This window comes from Rhinoraja longicauda, chromosome 2, assembly GCF_053455715.1.
Source record: "Rhinoraja longicauda isolate Sanriku21f chromosome 2, sRhiLon1.1, whole genome shotgun sequence".
Classification (NCBI taxonomy): Eukaryota; Metazoa; Chordata; class Chondrichthyes; order Rajiformes; family Arhynchobatidae; genus Rhinoraja; species Rhinoraja longicauda.
This window is the reverse complement of record NC_135954.1, coordinates 13,534,369-13,554,033: the sequence shown is the minus strand read 5'-3', so window position 1 is coordinate 13,554,033 and position 19,665 is coordinate 13,534,369. Positions and strand designations below refer to the sequence as shown.

General features: G+C 46.6%; 1 protein-coding gene across 1 annotated transcript in view; it reads left to right on the top strand.

Moving 5' to 3' along the window:
- Nucleotides 1–12,206: 12,206 nt before the first annotated feature.
- stt3b (STT3 oligosaccharyltransferase complex catalytic subunit B) overlaps nucleotides 12,207–19,665 on the top strand; it is a 94,467-nt gene continuing 87,008 nt past the window's right edge. The window contains exon 1 of the mRNA XM_078415120.1: nucleotides 12,207–12,734. Coding sequence (XP_078271246.1) covers nucleotides 12,568–12,734 — 167 coding nt within the window. The 5' untranslated portion in view covers nucleotides 12,207–12,567. The remainder of the gene's footprint in view (nucleotides 12,735–19,665) is intronic.

The following is a 19,665-nucleotide window of genomic DNA, read 5'->3' as shown; positions in this document are numbered from 1 at the left end:
AAGTAATTTGGTTTGGTTGTTTTTATTTAAATTTATACTGATTGTTTTTATTTAAATTTATACTGACTAGCTAATTAAATTATTGCATCGTATGGGAGGTGCATTCCCAATCTCGTTGTACCCCTGTACAATGACTAAAGATATATTGTATTGTATGTATTGTATTGCATGGTTCCTTGAAAGTCGAATCACAGGTCGATAAAGTGGTCAAAAGGCTTTTGGCACATTGGCCTTCATCAGTCAGAGTATTGAGTATAGAAGGTGGGAAGTCATGTTGCAGTTGTATAAAACGTTGGTGAGACATTTAGAATATTGTGTTCAGTTCTGTGCACCATGTTATAGGAAAGATATTGTCAAGCTTGAAAGGGTCCAGAAAAGGTTTACAAGGATATTGCCAAGACTAGAGGGTCTGAGCTATAGGGAGAGGTTGAGTAGGCTGGGTCTCTATTCTATGGAGCGCAGGAGGATGAGGGGTGATCTTATAGAGGTGTACAAAATTATGAGAGGAATAGATAGGGTAGACGCACAGAGTCTCTTGCCCAGAGTTGGGGAACAAGCTGCCAGAGGAGGTAGTTGAGGCTGGGACTATCCCATCGTTTAAGAAACAGCTAGACAGGTACATGGATAGGACAGGTTTACAGGGATATGGACCAAGCGTAGGCAAGTGTGACTAGTATAGCTGGGACATTGTTGGCCGGTGTGGGAAAGTTGGACCGAAGGGCCTGTTTCCACCCTGTATCACTCTATGACTCTATTTGTATACACCCCACTCGAAAAATGGTCCCATCGTTACAGAAAACCCTTTGACATGCCATCTCTCTAGCCACACATTCATTTACTCTATGTTTCTATTTCTGATGTTACATACAGAAACATGTCACAAGTTTCCATAACAACAGAAATAGAAAGGTAAAGTAAATGAATGTGTGGCTGGAGAGATGGTATTAGTCAAAGCATTTTAAATTTCTGTAACAATGGGACCAGATGTGTCAGTATTACTGAAGGTAGACAGGAAATGCTGGAGTAGCTCAGCGGGTCAAACAGCATCTCTGGAGAAAAGGAATAGGTGACATTCCGGGTTGAGGCTCTTCCTCAGACCCGAGTCGGAGTTAAAACGTGGTCGTAGAGCTGGAAAGCAGGAGGAAGCACAGAGGGGGTGCAGCGCACAAGCACAGAGGGAGTGTTGCACAACTCCCGTCAGAGAGAGGAAGAGAACTTCTTCAAAGTCGGTATACCTTGTGGAGATTTCGCAGTGTCAGTATTATTGTTGAGTAAAGGTAACTACAGAGGCATGAGGGAGGAGATGGCTGAAGTCGATTGGAAAGGGACCCTATCAGGAAAGACAGTGGAGCAGCAATAGCAGGAGTTTCTGGGGGTAATTTAGAAGACGCAGGATCTTTTCATCCCAAAGAGGAAGAAAGATGCTAAGGGGAGAATGAGGTGACAGTGGCTGACAAAGGAAGTCAAAGACAGCAAAAAAGTAAAAGAAAAGGCATATAATATTGCAAAGATTAGAGGGAAGCTAGAGGATTGAGAAGCTTTTAAAAACCAACAGAAGGCAACTAAAAGGCAATAAGGGGGAGAAAAGATGAAATATGAAGATAGACAATAGACAATAGACAATAGGTGCAGGAGTAGGCCATTCAGCCCTTCGAGCCAGCACCGCCATTCAATGTGATCATGGCTGATCATTCTCAATCAGTACCTCATTCCTGCTTTCTCCCCATACCCCCTGACTCCGCTATCCTTAAGAGCTCTATCTAGCTCTCTCTTGAATGTATTCAGAGAATTGGCCTTCCACTGCCCTCTGAGGCAGAGAATTCCACAGATTCACAACTCTCTGACTAAAAAAGTTTTTCCTCATCTCTGTTCTAAATGGCCTACCCCTTATTCTTAAACTGTGGCCCCTGGTTCTGGACTCCCCCAACATTGGGAACATGTTTCCTGCCTCTAACATGTCCAACCCCTTAATAATCTTATACGTTTCGATAAGATCCCCTCTCATCCTTCTAAATTCCAGTGTATAGTTAGCTAATTAAATGAAAGAAGCTAGTCAGTGTTTCTTCAGATATAAATTAAAAGAGAGGCAAAAGTAGACACTGGACTGCTGGAAAATGACGCTGGAGAAGTAGAAATGAGAAATAAGGAAATGGCGGTCAAATTGAACACTTTTTTTTTGCGTCAGTCTTCAAAGCGGAAGACACCAGCAGGCCTGAAATTCAAGAGAGTCAGGGTGCAGAAGTTAGTGGAGTTGCTATCACTAAGAAGATGTTTGGGAAGCCGACAAATTTGAAGATGAAAAAGTCACCTGGACCAGATGGACTGTCCCCCAGGATCCTGAAAGAGGTAGCTTTGGAGATTGTGGAGGCATTAATAGTGATCTTTCAAGAATCACAAGAGTCTGGAGTGGTCCCAGAGGACTGGAAAATTGCAAATGTTACTTCACTGTTCAAGACGGGAGCGACGTAAAACAGGGGAATCTATAGGACGGTTAGTGTCTATGGTGAGGCGCCTATAATGAGGCTCCACTTTCAGTGGTTGGTAACATTTTAGAGTCCATTATTAAGGATGAGGTTTCTGAATACTTAGAAAAAAGGTGATAATATAGGCCGAAGTCAGCATGATTTTGTGAAGGGGAGATCTTGCCTGACAAATCTATTGGAATTCTTTGAGAAAGTAAATAGCAAGATAGACAAAGAGTCTTGGATGTTGTTTACCTGGATTTTCATAAGGGCATCGATAAGGTGCCGCATGTGAGGCTGCTAAGCAAGATAAAAGCCCATGGTATTAGAGGGAAGATACTAGCATGAATAAAAGTTTGGCGGAATGGCAGAAATCAAATAATGGGAATAAAGGGGATTTATTCTCGTTGGCTGCCAGTTTAGAGTTTAGAGATACAGTGTGTGTTGTGATATTGCCTGGGACTACTTTGTGTATCCCAAGGACTACTTTGTTTGCATGTGCAGGAGTGCGTATATAAGAGGTTGGTGTGATTGGGTGGTCACTCTGGATCCAGATGACCACGGAATAAACAGCCTGGAGTTGAGCTCCAGCATTGTAACCTTTTATACACGTGTACTTGTGGTCCGTCCAGAGTCACTAAAGGTACATCAGGTACCGGACCACGAAGTACAACATGGTGGCAGCGGTTTGGTGATTTGCCTAGAAAGGTAAAGAGAAACCCAAGCGGAAAAGGTTCACAAGTCAAAAAAAAAAAAAAAAAAAAAATTTAAATTTAAAAGAATTTTTTTTTTGGTGAAAACTATACTACGAAAATAATTAAACTAGTGCCCTAGGGGAAAGAAACAGAAATAAAGAGTAGTTTCCAGCTCGTACGGGACGCTGGATTGCCTCTCGACAGGGCCTACCGTGTATGTGCACTTACCTGATCTGTAGTCAGCGCTGAGCTGCCGACGGGACGTTGCAAGCTGCTGAGGGAGGTGTGTGAAGGCCCACACCGACGACGACACCGTCACCGACAGGGACCGGTGAGACCCGACATCGCGGGGGTGCAGAGACCGGTGAGATCCGACATCGCGGGGGAGTGCAGAGACCGGTGAGACCCGACATTGCGGGGGAGTTCGGCGACCGGAGGGACCGACCACCCACGGAGGCGCGACGACCGGTAAGGTCGAGGCACTGCATCCTTACCCAGGCGCGGCGACCGGTGAGTCGGGAAGGCCCTGGGCCCGAGGCAGCGGCAGCACGCGTCGACTGAGTAGCAGCGGCCGGGAGCACCTGTGGGCGGGGCCAACGCGCACCGCAGCCGAGGCCCGATCGCACCGCGGTTACAGCAGCTGGGAGCTGCATCGTTGCGAGCCCATCGTTGCGAGCCCATCGTTGCGGGCCCATCGTTGCGAGCCCATCGTTGCGAGGCAGATCATCGCAGTGGAGCAGCGACCTTCACCCATCTAGAGCCTACACTACGCTGATCTACACGGCCAGTCTGCTTCTTGAAGGGAAGATTTGGACATTGCTTTGTGTGCTTATCTGTGTGTAATACTGCAAGATTACTGTTTGCATTTGATACTATGGTATATGTATGTTTATTACTGTGAATGCATATAGTGCTATAGATTTGCTGATAGCAAGGGTTGGGGTCCTGTGATACGGTTGTTTTTGGTTTTATTTATAATTGTTCAAGTTACCGTGTTTCCGCCATATAGTGCAAATAATATGTCTCGGTTACCTGAAATGAACTGGCAAGTGCTGGACATCCCCACTGAGTTCTCCCTGTTCAAGGAAAGGTTGCAACTGTGCCTGGAAGACTTAGAAGTTGCATCGGAATCTAAGCAGGCCACGAAGATAAAAATCGCTTTGGGAGTGGAAGGCCTTCGTCGTTTGAATGCGTCAGGTCTGAGTGTGGAGGATCGGAGCAAACCGGAGTGCATATGGGCATTTTTTGAGGACCAGCTGAGGACGAAGGTAAATTTCAGGGTCCACAGGTTGGAGTTGATGCGGTATCGCCAGAAGCCGGGGGAGTTGCTTGCTCAGTTTGTGACCCGGTGTCGCGAAAAAAGCCTCCAGTGTGACTTCACTGAGCAGGAGCTCACTGACAGAGTCATGGAGTTGGTAATCACGTCCACGCCCCATGAAGGTCTACAGCGAGAGCTTATACAGAAGCCTAAAGGTCACACCATTCCAGAGGTGCTTATGTTAGGCAGGCAGTATGAGGCCATTGCAGCGGGCAGACAGCGCATTGCAAATTTAGAGCCCGGGTCTAGCCATATTGATGCTGTCAAGACACGAGGGTCGACGAAACAGAAGTCGCAGGATGAGAGACAAAACCCTTGTGGCTACTGTGATTTGTTTCATAAGCCCAGGCAATGCCCGGCGTATCGCGACACATGCAAGAAGTGTGGCAAGAAAGGGCATTGGGCAAAATGCTGTAGGAATAAAGTGGATCCTGTGCGCCCATCTAAATGGTCCAGGGGCAAATACAAGCGAGTTGACGAGGTGCAGCAGCAGTCCCATGACGGTGATGCATCGTGCTGTGACAGTCAAGAGGAAGGATCGGATATGTATGTCCATAATATCACCATTTCAGGTATGGACAGGATGCCTCCAATGGGTGATGAGGCATTTGCGGTGTTGAACATCAAATGCCCGTCAATGAAGGGGCAACATCGACTGAAGGTGAAGATAGACACCGGGGCTGGAGGAAATACTCTTCCCCTTCGGATCATACGAGACATGTATCCCACTGACAAATACAAGCAGCACCTACGACCATGCAAAGTCCGTCTGACAGCATATAATGGGACGGAAATCATGTGTGTTGGCACTATATCCGTTTCGTGCCGATACCAAGGGTCGATGTGGTGTCCTCAGGAATTTTTCGTGGTAGACGTGGCAGGATCCGCTGTCATCGGCCTCCCAGGTATTAAGCAACTTCAGGTTGTCACGATACATGCTATGGGAACAGAGGAGCACCCATCAGATGCTCGGAAGGAGCAAGACAGTTTCAACTCGGTGGGGGACCTAATGAAGAGGTGGCCTAATCAGTTTGATCGGATTGGCAACTTCAAGGGGCCAGCCACCCTTCATCTCAAGGAGGAGGCCACACCACACATTGATGCGCCAAGGAAATGTAGTATCCATCTCAAAGACAAGTTGCGGGCTGAGTTGGACAAAATGGAAGATGATGGAGTCATCCGAAAGGTGACTCACCATACGGACTGGTGCAGTTCAATAACCACCTCCGTTAAGAAGGATGGGTCAATCAGGGTATGCCTAGACCCGAAGCGTTTGAATGCAAGTCTCAAACGTTGCCCGCACAAAATCCAGACACTTGAGGAGATCAATCCGGCTTTTGCCAATGGGAAATTGTTCTCCAAACTCGATGCTAAAGCGGGTTATTGGTCTGTCCGACTTGATGAGGCTAGCCAGGAACTTACCACGTTCCGCACGCCTTTTGGCAGGTATTGCTATAGGAGGTTGCCTTTCGGTTTGTCGGTGAGTCAGGATATATTCCAGCAGCGTATGGACACGATCATAGAACAGGTTCCTGGATGCGTCTGCATTGCGGATGATATTGTCATAGTGGGATCCACAGCGCAAGAACATGATTATAATCTACAGAAGCTGTTAGAGGCAGCGTCCCGGGAAGGACTAGCTTTCAACAGTGCTAAGTGCGTAGTGAAGGCTAACTCCATCAACTTCTTCGGGACAATGTATTCAGACACAGGCATTCGGCCAGATCTTGGTAAGGTGCAGGACATTCATAAGATGCCAACACCACAAGATAAGGAAGATTTACAACGGTTCCTGGGGATGATGAATTTTTTATCGCCCTACATCCCAAAGTATGCTGACCTGGTCGCCATTTTGAGGGATTTGTTGAAGAAAGATGTCCCATTCTTGTGGCAAGAAGACCACCAAACGGCGTTCTGTAACCTGAAGAGCTGCATACAGGGGGAATCTGTCCTCCAGTACTATCGCCCTGATGCTCCTGTCACCCTTGAGGTAGATGCGTCAATGAAAGGAGCGGGAGCATGCCTTTCGCAGGAAGGACGGCCTGTTGCGTACGCTTCGAAGGCACTGTCTTCATGCCAGTCCAACTACTCCAATATTGAATGCGAGACCCTTGCATTGGTTTTTGGCATCACAAGGTTTCATACATACCTATTTGGGCGGGATTTTAAGGTGCTGACTGATCACAAGCCTCTTGTCACTATCTGCGGCAAACCACTCACGAGTGCCCCACCCCGACTGCAGCGGTTGCTCATCAAGGTGCAAGGATACAACTTCACCATAGAGCACAGACCTGGGGCTGAGATGATCATTGCTGACACTCTCAGCAGGCTGCCCAATCCGGAGAAGACAGAGAGCATAGATCTCGATGTACATGTAGAGAGCATCTTCTTCGACAACATCGAGGACACGCTAGGTGTCGACTTGATACACTTCGGCAAGCTCAAAAGGGTGGAGCTGCAGACAGAAACTTGTCGTGACCCTATACTGCATAGGGTTATGCAGTATGTCCATTCCGGATGGCCGGCGACCCTACAGGAGATACCTACCGACCTGCGGCCCTACTGGTCTTTTCGAGATGAGTTGGGCATGTCAAATGGGGCCATTTTCAAAGGACGGCAAGTAGTCATTCCTGAGTCAATGAGACAGGATGTATTGCAGCAACTTCATGTTGGCCACCAAGGCATTGAGAAGACGAGACTTCTAGCGAGATAAATGGTCTATTGGCCCAACATGAACCAACACATTGATGACCTTGTCCGAAGGTGTAGTCCATGCCAGATGCACATGCCAGAGCAAATGAGGGAAACACTCATGCCACATGAGATACCAGTCACACCTTGGACCAAAATAGCAATGGACATGTTTGAAATTGACAACGTTCAATATCTTGTCATGGTGGATTACCATTCCAAGTTTCCGGTGGTCAACCGACTGACTAGCACCACGAGTGCCATGGTTGCTAATATGGTGACTGGAATGTTTGGTCTGCTAGGAGCACCGACGGAGATCATCTCCGACAATGGTCCACAATTTGTGGGTGAAGCTTTCCAGTCCATGTGCAAGCAATGGGGAATCACCCATACAACGTCGTCGCCTAGGTACCCTCAGTCGAATGGGCTGGCTGAGCGCATGGTACGAACGGTGAAGTCTGTTATCAAGAAGTCCTTGGCAACGAGACAGAGTGTAGCAGCAGCTTTACTCAACTTGCGCACTACACCGATTGATTCCAAGTTACCGTCACCGGCGGAGATGATGTTTGGAAGACAGATTCGGACGCCTCTCCCCACGAACCTTGACATGAACAAGGCATACGAAGGGCAGAGGACCTTTGAGCGACTTGAGGAGCGTAAGCAGAATATGAAGGCACAGTTTGACAGTTCGGTCAAGAGACATGACTTGTTGCCATTGCACGCTGGACAGAAGGTCCGGGTTCTGGATAAAGCGAATCAGGTCTGGGTTCCAGCAGAAGTGAGATCGGTCTGCGACGAACCCCAGTCAAGGTCTTACATTATTGAGACGCCGAATGGAAATCGGTTCAGAAGGAATCGAGTGCAGTTGAGAGATCTTCCACTGGAGAAGCCAGGGGTTGGTCCCCATTGTGTCCCCCCAGACAGCGATAGGGTTGAGACCCAATGTGAAGCGGAGGAACGACCGGCCCGTAATGATGATGGGGATTATGTGACACGCTCGGGACGTGCCAGTAAGAAACCTGCACGTTACCGTTGATATTTGTTAATGTTATATGGTGTTTCAAAAAAAACGTTTGTGTTTAGAGTTTGTTGTTACATATATATATATATATATATATATATTTCTTTTATAAGACAAGGGGGATGTTGTGATATTGCCTGGGACTACTTTGTGTATCCCAAGGACTACTTTGTTTGCATGTGCAGGAGTGCGTATATAAGAGGTTGGTGTGATTGGGTGGTCACTCTGGATCCAGATGACCACGGAATAAACAGCCTGGAGTTGAGCTCCAGCATTGTAACCTTTTATACACGTGTACTTGTGGTCCGTCCAGAGTCACTAAAGGTACAACAGGTACCGGACCACGAAGTACAACAGTGTGTAAACAAGCCCTTCAGCTCACTGAGTCCACACTGACCCTGGATCATCTTGACACTAGTTCTACCTCCAACACACTCAGAGCAATTTGCAGCATCCATTTTTATAACTTTCACTTCCTGCTTGGTTGCTTTCCTTACTGAATTCTCTCCAAAATTCGACAACCGGCTGTCAACCTCGTTTAACTCCCCCCACTGCTAGGTTAGCGGCCTTGCTCCTGCTGAAGAGTAATGCACGTCTTTGGAATGTGGGATGAAATCGGAGCACTTGGAAAAAAACACGCGTGTGTCACAAAGAGAGTGTACAAACTCCGCACCGACAGCAGCCTGAAGTCAGGATTGAACCTAGGTCGCTGTGAGGCAGCAACTCTACCACTGCACCACGGTGCCACTCCAACATTGGGTCAGCTACTTTTCACATTGTATATGAATGATTTGGATGATGGAATTGATGGTTTTGTGGCCAAGTTTGTGGGTGATACGAAGAAAGGTGGAGGGGCAGGTAGTGTAGAGGAAGCAGGGAGTCTGCAAAATGGCTTGGACAGGTTGGGAGTGTGGGCAATGGAATATGGCTTTGCAGTGTACGGTCATGCACTTTGGTAATAGGAAAAAAGGCATAGACTATTTTCTAAATGAGGAGAGGATTCAGAAATCAACGGTGCAAAATAATTTGTGAGTGATGGTGCAGGATTCCCAAAAGGTTAATTTGCAAGTTGAATCAGGAGTAAGGAAGGCAAATGCAATGCTAGCATTCATTTCGAGAGGACATCAGGGATGTAATGCTGAGGCTTTATCGGGCACTGGTCAAGTCAAGTCAAATTTATTTGTCACATACACATACACGATGTGCAGTGAAATGAAAGTGGCAATGCCTGCGGGTTGTGCACAAAAAGAATTACAGTTACAGCATATAAATAAAGTTAATAAGTTACTATTAGTGTCGACAAAAATTTAGTCTCTGGGGTTATAAAAGTTGACAATCCTGATGGCCTGTGGGAAGAAGCTCCGTCTCATCCTCTCCGTTTTCGCAGCGTGACAGCGGAGGCGTTTGCCTGATCGTAGCATCTGGAACAGTCCGTTACTGGGGTGGCAGGGGTCCCTCATGATCTTGCTTGCTCTGGATCTGCACCTCCTGATGTATAGGTCCTGCAGGGGGATGAGTGTAGTTCCCATGGTGCATTCTGCCGAACGCATCAGACTGCATTTGGAATATTGTGAACAGTTTTGGGCCCCATATCTGAGGAGGGATATGCTGGTGTTGGAGGGAGTCCAGAGGAAGTTTACAAGAATGGTCGCAGGGGTGATTAGGTTAATATAAGAGATGAATTTAACTGCTCGGTCCTGTACTCATCAGAGTTTAGAAGGATTAGGGGATCTCACTGAAACTTACCCAATAATGAAATGCCTAGATGGAGTGGATGTGGAGAGGATGTTTCCACTAGTGGACGACTAGAGGGCACAGCCTCAGAATAAAAGGACATACCTTTAGAAAGGAGATGAAGTGGAGTTTCTATAGCCAGAGGATGGTGAATCTGTGGAATTCATTGCAACAGATGGCTGTGGAGGCCAGGTATTTTTACCAAGTAAAATACCAGGGTATTACAAAGCGGAGGATCTTGATTAGTAAGGGTGTCAAAGGTTATGTGGAGAAGGCAGGAGGATGGGGTTGAGAGGGATAGGTCGATCAGCCATGATTGAACGGCTGAATAGAGTTGATGGGCCGAATGGCGTAATTCTGCCCCTATGTCTTATGAACCTAAGAACAAGCTCAGAAGTATTTACATATGGACTGGGTTAGGGTGCAGAAGAGAAGGTAATAATCTACAGACAACCTAACTGCAAAACTGCTGACCACTTGATACAATTATTGCAGCAACAAGGAGTTTGGGCTAAATGACATGTAAAAGCTATCAGTAACTTCATGTTGATTAACAGAAGACTCCAAAGTCCCAAGAGTTCATACTGCAAGATCCCTCATGGAATGTTCAGCCTACACAAAAACATTGCAAGAAAAATGCAAAAATCTATGAAAATCATGAATCGCAATAGCGATACACATTGGTCACCACCGGCAAAGAAACTCTCAAAATAGTCCCCGCCTCAATCTCAATTTTGCCTAATTTTTATTGAACAAAACCGTTCACAAATAAATCCATGGGTGAAAATGAGTTGAACGGCAGCCCATCCATCGTGCTTCGCACAATGGAGGCACATGAAGTTGCAGATGCTGGGAAAAAAACCCTGATGGCAGGGCTCGACCAGAAACATTTGCTTTTGTTTTAAATACAGCTGAACTATCTAGAATTAAGCGCATTAGTTGATAGGCTGAATTCTACGCCGTTCTATCACTAATGAACGAATAGAAGGAAACCGAAGCACCCAAGGAAAACCCACGCGGTCACAGAGAGAAGGTGCAAACTCAATACAGACAGCACCCGTGATCAGGATCGAACCCGGGTCAGTGGCGCTGGGAGCATCGATTCTTGCTATTGAGGGCGTGCAGCGTAGGTTTACTAGGTTAATTCCCGGAATGGCGGGACTATCATATGTTGAAAGACTGGAGCGACTAGGCTTGTATACACTGGAATTTAGAAGGATGAGAGGAGATATTATCGAAACGTATAAGATTATTAAGGGGTATAAGAAAATAACTGCAGATGCTGGTACAAATCGATTTATTCACAAAATGCTGGAGTAACTCAGCAGGCCAGGCAGCATCTCGGGAGAGAAGGAATGGGTGACGTTTCGGGTCGAGACCCTACTTCAGACTGATGTCAGGGGGGCGGGACAAAGGAAGCATATAGTTGGAGACAGGAAGATAGAGGGAGATCTGGGAAGGAGGAGGGGAAGGGAGGGACAGAGGAGCTATCTAAAGTTGGAGAAGGGGGTTGGACATGTTAGAGGCAGGAAACATGTTCCCAGAACAAGGGGCCACAGTTTAAGAATAAGGGGTAGGCCATTTAGAACTGAGATGAGGAAAGTTGTGAATCTGAGAGTTGTGAATCTGTGGAATTCTCTGCCTCAGAAGGCAGTGGAGGCCAATTCTCTGAATGCATTCAAGAGAGAGCTAGATAGAGCTCTTAAGGATTCAAGAATCAGGGGGTATGGGGAGAAGGCAGGAACGGGGTACTGATTGAGAATGATCAGCCATGATCACATTGAATGGCGGTGCTGGCTCGAAGGGCCGAATGGCCTCCTCCTGCACCTATTGTCTATTGAGGCAGCAACTTTAACAGCTGCAGCACTTTGAATTGAATACTTTATTGTCACTTGTGACAGGTCACGGTGAAATTCTTTGCTTGCATATACACAAGCTTTGCAAATAGTCGCCCATAAAAGACGCTGCCGGTTACAAATCCCTTTTAACCTCCTGTCACACTAACTGACATGCATGCACACTGTCACACCTCTACTTCTTTCTTGCTCCACGGGCCATTCCTCCCCCCTTATCTCCGGCTCCAATGACCAGGCACCACGCCACGGCCGCTGCAACTGGCTGCCGTCCATTGGAGGCGCCGGGTGACGCCCCGTTGCTAAGGGCCCGGGCCCAGGAAGCCCGCCGGCTATTGGCGGACGGGGCGGCGCCGGCGCCAGCTCCAGCCAATGGGTGGATGGGCGGGATGCAGTGCAGTGCAACAGCGGCTCCCTTCCGTCGTCGTCGGCGGCGGGCGGGCCGGTGTTACCGGTGACTTCCTTTCCCCCCTCCTTCCGCTTCCTCTCCGTTGGTTCCGAGGCTGCGGGCGCTTCGTCCCCACGCTGTGCGAGGGAAGGAGGAAGGAGATTGGCGGGGAACGCGCGGCCCCGGACTCCGGCGCGGCCGCGGTGCGAGTGATGTCGGTGCGGGATTGAGACACGGAGCAGCTCCAGCTTCCTTCCTTCCCTCCCTCCCTCCCTCTCCCGGCCCCCTCCCACTGTCCAGCCGTCCTGGCTGAGGCGATCGTGTGAAATATCACACTGAGATATCACGGACGCTGCGGCCACCAACACCAACCCACCCTCCGTCTCTTCCGTTCGCTGTTGTAAGATGGCGGAGCGATCGGCGCTGGAGGCGAAGAGCCTGGTGTCTCACCCGGCCGGCTGGCAGTCCCTCCTGTCCTTCACTGTCCTCTTCCTGGCCTGGCTGGCCGGCTTCAGCTCCAGACTGTTCGCCGTCATTCGCTTCGAGAGCATCATCCACGAGTTTGACCCGTGGTGAGTGCACACGCGGCGGCGGCGGCTCCCATTTTTGTCTGCCAGGGACGGGGTGCGGGAGGGGGAGGGGGGAGAGTGGGATGAGGGTTGATAGGTGTTGGAGGACAGAGCGAGGTCGGGGCAGGTGGAGGGGGGAATAGGGACTGGGGGGTCGGGGTGGGAGGACAGAGGGACCCCTCTGGTGGGGGGATAGGGACGGGAGGGGATTTGGGGGTCAAGGTAGGACTTTTGGGGGGGGGGACTGGGAGGTGGGAGTTCAGAGGGACCCCTCTGGGGGGGGGGGAGGGACGGGAGGGGATTTGGGGGTCACGGTAGGACTTTGGGGGGGGGGGACTGGGTGTCGGGGTGGGAGTTCAGAGGGGTCTGGTGGGGGGAGATAGGGACCGGATTGTACTGGGAGCCGGGGTGGGAGGACAGGGGTCTGAAAGGGTAGGGGCCAGAGGGGACTGGGGGTCGGGGTGGGAGGACACAGGGGTCTGCGGGGGGTGTTAGGGACCGGAGGCTACTGGGGATCTGGGTGGGAGGACAGGGTCAGGATCTGGAGAGGTAGCGGCCAGAGGAGACTGGGGTCGAGGTGGGGGGAAGGGAGCGCCCAGGCAGGGAATGGGGTCGGGAGGATAGAAGTCGACGGTGGACAGGAGGGTAAGGTTTGATGGGGTAGGAGAAGGGGGTTGGGGGTCAGAGGGTACAGGGGGTAGGAGTCGGGGTTGAGGGGTGGTTGGGTGCAGGGGATGGGTGTCAGTGTGTTAGGAGTGCGGGTGTCGGATAATGGGAGAAAGGTACTGAGGTGGGAAGTCTTTGAGGGGGTGCCAACAGGACGTGCAGAGGTGGGGGTGGTGGACAGTTTTGACATGATGGGATGGGGAGAGAGTCTGAGTTCAAATCTGGTGAGTGTTCTGGAAAGATTGGAGCTGGGGGAAGGAATGAGTGGTATATGGAAGCAAGTTAATGGCGATCTGGAGGGGGGGGGGGGCGCTGGGATTTGGAAGGGGCAAGGCAGGGGGAGATTTGTAAGCAGCCACAAGCTCAATTGGAGTGGAATCTTGAAAGGGTCAGAGGGTGGGGAATTGGAAGAGTGGGGGAGAGAACCTCCTGGAGTCCATGGAGGTGATGACGGAACAGAGTAGGAGGTTATGGAAGTGGGCATGGGGCCAGAAAGAGGAGGATGATTAGAAGGAGATGGGCGGAGGAGGGGGGGTACAGGGGAATATACTATGGGATGGTGGGGTGGGGGAAACAAGGAGGTCCAGGCATTGTTTGAGAAAAGAGCGGAATAGAGACCGTCACAAGGGATGTGGGAATTCAGGGAAGTACGTGATGTGGAGTTTGAAATGGAAGGGTGCAGTTGTGCTGGGAATGAATGGATTGGGAGGAGCAGGATTGACAGCAGAAGTCCCGAGGTACATACATTTTCTCATGGAGGTGAACTGGGAAGGGAACGTGAATGGTGGTGGAAGCAGAGGATAAGCGGCGAAGAGGAATCAAAAGATAGATGGGAGCGTATGAACATACTGAGATGACTACTAGTTTGGATCTGATAAGAAGCTGGTTATCAGCAAATGCATATCAAATTAAAGACATATCAATTGAAATGCGAAAAGCAGGAAATTAAGTCGGGGTCACGGGCCAGATGATAAGTTTTGGTGTAACAAACCATGGGGTGCAGAAGCTGGGGGTACATTGTAAAACCACGACCATGACCGTTTTGACCCTCCTCCACATATCCGATACAAAACTCTTGCTAAAAATCTGTGTACAATCATTGTTGCATGAGTGTGTTATTGCAAGTTATTATTAAGGGGTCTAATTCACTTGGGATCCTCCTGAATGGGAGTATTTTTTTGCTACCAACAAGTGCATGCTAAGAAAATACTGTTTGGAGATTGAGTCGAAACAAAATCTGTCTGTTAACCATGTGGCTTAATGCATTTGCACATTCTGAAAAAAATGTAGCTAAAAGTATGAGCTCAGTCCAGCTCTTTCGGTAAATCTTTTCCGATTTAGTTGAAGGTGAGCAAGATAATGTCATTCTGCAGAGGGCAAAGCTTTTTTACAATTGAGAAAATAGACCAAATTTGTTCGCAGTTGATTGGATTAGATCTAATAGGCGTGTTGAATGTGTGCCATGTTAATTATTTTTAACGGCTTCCATCTTCAAAAATTAAAATATTGCAAAAATGTTGATGTCCAAGTCTTGCATAACAATATGGATGTTAAAAAGTTTTGTGCTTGCAAAACCTGTGGGTGTGTTGAAACTTGTTCATGGTGTGCTGTTCATTACTTTTACATAAGGCAACAAATTAGTTAACAAATGATACATTATGATAAGCAGCACAACTGAAAGATTGTAAGGAAAGGGTTAGGATAAGTATATCCATATTTGGTTGTGATATGCTCAATGGCAGCTTAAGATTCCAAAGAACAGTTTGGAGAAGATCCAAAGTGTTCAATATGAACGATCTGTTAAAAGATAATGGCATAAATAACTGAGAGATAATTAAATCTAATGCATAAGCTGAGAATCATATCATTATCAGGTGTTTGCAAAACATGCTCATTGCACCACCATCTTCTTTGCCAACATTTACCACCACTATTTGAAAATTGAAGACTGGACTTTTGCTCTATCAACAATGCTTGGAAAAAAATACCCTGCAGTGTTTCTTTAAAATTTTTGACAGAAAAATTAGCAAAGGGTTGCAACTGAAATAGGTTAGTGACACATCACTGTAGCAGATTAACAACTTGGAATATATTACTGAAATGTTGGCGGTATTTTTTTTAATGGTGTAATGGCATAGTTTATCATTTTGAGGGTTGATTATAGAATGTTATGTGATGGGCAAAGTCTCTTTATCGCATGATTACTTCAGCTATTGCCCCCTTAGTACAGCACCAGTGAAAGCACAAATATTGCCCACACCATTTATGTTTTTCACCCCAAACTTAAACCCTTCCTCTATGGCACAGTAGTTGGGACACATATAGATTTAAGTTCCAATGACTTTGTGTTGGATGTGAAGAATTGCAACCTTGTTTTATATTCGAGAATGTCCAGAGGCTGTCATCTGGAGGCCATAACTCAGTCTCCAAGTTCTCTGCTGGTGTTATAAAGTAAAGTTTCTTTGTTGTTTATTGTATTGCAAGCATTTCACTGAATTATACTTTGTGATCATTCGGTATAATGTTTCCCTCCACACAGGGCCATAACTCACTATCACTCTGTTCAAAAATGCTTGCATTTAAAATTTATTGCTTCTGGTTCTATTTATCTGCCGTTCCATTTCAATTGTGTAGATACGTTCTTTACCTGTTACAAGATAAAATTTGTCCAAAGCTTTTTGTCTATAAATACAGAGATTCTTATTTATTTTTGGGCAGTTTGAGTTTGAGGAGGAGGTGTTGGGGCCCTGGAAGAGCATTAAGAAGGATAAATCGCCAGGGCTTGATGAGATTTATCCCACTTTATTGAGAGGGGCAAGAGAGGTTTTTGGATCTTCTCTAGCCACAGACGAGGTCCCAGAGGACTGGAGAGAAGCTAATGTTCCTGTGTTTAAGGAGTAGAGAGAATCCAGGGAACTATAGACCAGTGAGCCTCACGTCAGTGGGAGGGAAGGTTTGGAGATGATTCTGGGGTAGGATTTACTCCCAGTTGGAAAAGAATAGATTAATAAGGGACAGTCAGCATGGCTTTGTACACAGCAGGTTGTATCTTACTAACTTGATCAAGATTTTTGAGGAGGTGACAGGTGATCGATGAGTGATATGTTGGTGGATGTTGTCTACACGGTTTTTAGTAAGGCTTTTGATAAAGTCTTCCATAGTTGGCTGAACCAGAAGATTAAGATGCACGGAATTAACAATGACTCGGTTGGATAGATTCAGAACTGGCTTACTGATAGAAGACGGAGGGTTGTGATGGAAGGACAATATTCAGACTGGAGGTCTTTGACCAGTGGAGTTCTGCAGGGATCTGTGATGGGACCTCTGCTGCTTGTGATAAATATGCAGGTATATGAACGACTTGGCTGTAAACGTAGACAGGTTGGTTAGTAAGTTTGCAGATGACACCAGGATTGCTGGGGTGGCGGGCTGTGGGGAAGGCTGTCAAAGTGTACAGTGGGTGGTCAGATGTGCTATCCAATTAATAGGATGACCTTTACCAACATTAATGCATTGAAGGATCTTGAAGTCCAAGTTCATAACTCTATGAAAGTGGCAATGCAAGTATATAGTGGTAAAGAGTGCATATGGTATGCTTGGCTTCATTGGTCGGGGTATTTAGTAAAAGAGTCAGGAAGTCATGATGCCGCTTTGTAGGGTTTTCATAAGGCCACATTTCGTGCAGTTCTGGCTGCCCCATTAAAGGGAGAATGTGAAGGTTTTGGAAAGGGTGAAGGGGAGGATTAACTGGACGGATGCCTGGATTAGGAGGTATTAACGAAAGGGAGAGGTTGGGCAGACTTGGACAATTTTCTCTAGAATGCCGAGGTTGTGGAGAGACCCGATAGAGGTATATAAAGTTATGAGAGGCTTAGATAGGTTAGACAGTCAGAATCTATTTCCCAAGACAGAAATATCAAATACTGGAGGGCATAGGTTTAAGGTAAGAGGGGAAAAGTTTAAAGGAGATGTGTGGGGAAAGTTTTTTTTTACACGGAGGTGGTGATGTCTGGAATGTGCTGCTGGGGATGGTGATGGAGCTAGATATCATAATGGCATTTAAGAGACTTTTGGATAGGCATATAAATATGGAGGGATATGGATTATGTGCAGGCAAATAAAAGTTTGTCTTGTATCATGTTCGGTATAGATGTTGTGGGCTGAAAGGCATGTTCTAGTGTTCCTTGTTCTAATGTTGCCTGTGTTGCATTCAGTTATCATAAATTTATCAGTTCTTTAGACTACCTAAATTTTAATCAGTCTTGCCAAATAAAATTGACCAACTTGCATCCGCTACATCATTCCTGTTCTTATTACTTGAATTATTTTGTTAGGAAGGCATTGTGTGATTACAATATTGTTTCCCTGCAAGTTGTACCTGCCAAGTTGTAAGTTTTCGGACAAAGCTGTCTTTTGTTCCCATTTTGAAAACTCGAAACCAGGGGCTCCATTGTAATTAGTAACTCAGCGGGACAGACAGCATTTCTGGAGAGAAAGAATAGGTGACGTTTCGGGTCGACTTAACGCATCTACACTAGTCCCACCTGCCTCCAAATCTTTCCTATGTACCTTTCCAATATTTCTTAAACGTTGTGATAGTACCTGCCGCAACTACCTCCTCTGGCAGCCTGTTCCATATACGTATCACTGTTTGTAAAAAAAAAACGTTGCTCCTCGGGTTCCTATTAAATCTTTCTCCCCTCACCTTAAACCTATGTCCTCAGGTTCTTGATTCCCCTACTGTGACTAAGATACTCTATCTCATCCTCTCATGATCTTTTACACCTACATAAAATCATCCCTCACCCTCCTGCACTCCAAGGAATAAAGTGCTAGCCTGCCCAAACTCGCCCTGTACCTCAGGCTCTTGAGTCCTGGCAGCATCCTCGTAAAATATCTTACCTGTGTTATTAAATAAGTGCTGTTGTTTTTTTTCCCTTAGTTGCTTGATTGCTGCTCGGGCTTTTCAAAAATAAACTTTGACTCGTAAACAAAATGTTTCAATAATCATTTGAGTATGTCTTTTGTAAAATATTGCTCTTATTTTCATCTGTTGACAAGAGAAGCTATCGGTATTGAATTTAAATAATTTAAAACTTGATTACACTTGCAATCTATGTAAATGCATTGTTTCTGGTTAACTCAGTTAAAGATTTATGTATTTATTTCACAAAATGCTGGAGTAACTCAGCAGGTCAGATTTATGTCATAAAGATTTATGTATGTTTATTATCACATATTAAATTAGGATTGCAGTCATTACATTCTGAGAATCAGGTTTTGTTAATGTATCATGCTTTTTTAAATGGAAACCAGACATTTGTACAGAATGTTCAGTTGCAAACTGACTGGTAATGTTTTTGAAACAAAGGCAGCTAACAGAATTGTAATAACGTGCAGCAAAAATACTGGTTGGTGACCGATGAGAGAAATCAAATTGAACCCACATAGAACATCATGCCTTTGGATGAGACCTTTGATGAAGTAAAAAGTGTACTCTCTTTAGGAGCATGATGCATAAGGAAGGAATTTCAAAAGTTGAGGCCTGGATATCAATAGACAATAGGTGCAGGAGTAGGCCATTCAGCCCTTCGAGCCAGCACCGCCATTCAATGCGATCATGGCTGATCACTCTCAATCAGTACCCCGTTCCTGCCTTCTCCCCATACCCCCTCACTCCGCTATACTTAAGAGCTCTATCCAGCTCTCTCTTGAAAGCATCCAATGAACTGGCCTCCACTGCCTTCTGAGGCAGAGAATTCCACACCTTCACCACTCTGACTGAAAAAGTTCTTCCTCATCTCCGTTCTAAATGGCCTACCCCTTATTCTTAAACTGTGGCCCCTTGTTCTGGACTCCCCCAACATTGGGAACATGTTTCCTGCCTCTAATGTGTCCAATCCCCTAATTATCTTATGTTTCAATAAGATCCCCCCTCATCCTTCTAATATCTGAAGGTCACCAAAGATGGAACAAAGGGAAATTATTGTTTCAGAGCTCTGCCATTCTTATCTTTTGGAGGAACCTCTTGCATTTTTGAATAGTGTAGGAAAGTTTGAACCTATTTTATTTTTCTGATTTGCATGGCTTTGAATTGGGCAAATCCAATTTTTCAAACTACATTTGCCACGTCCTCGCTATTCAAGTGATATCGGAGTATACATCTCAAAGTGCAGAGCTGCTGAGCTCTTCATCTGCAGGGCACGTTTGCTGACTGGCTGTACTGTGGGGAAGTGCAGAAGCCATAGTCAACTCCTTAAGGCAGGGT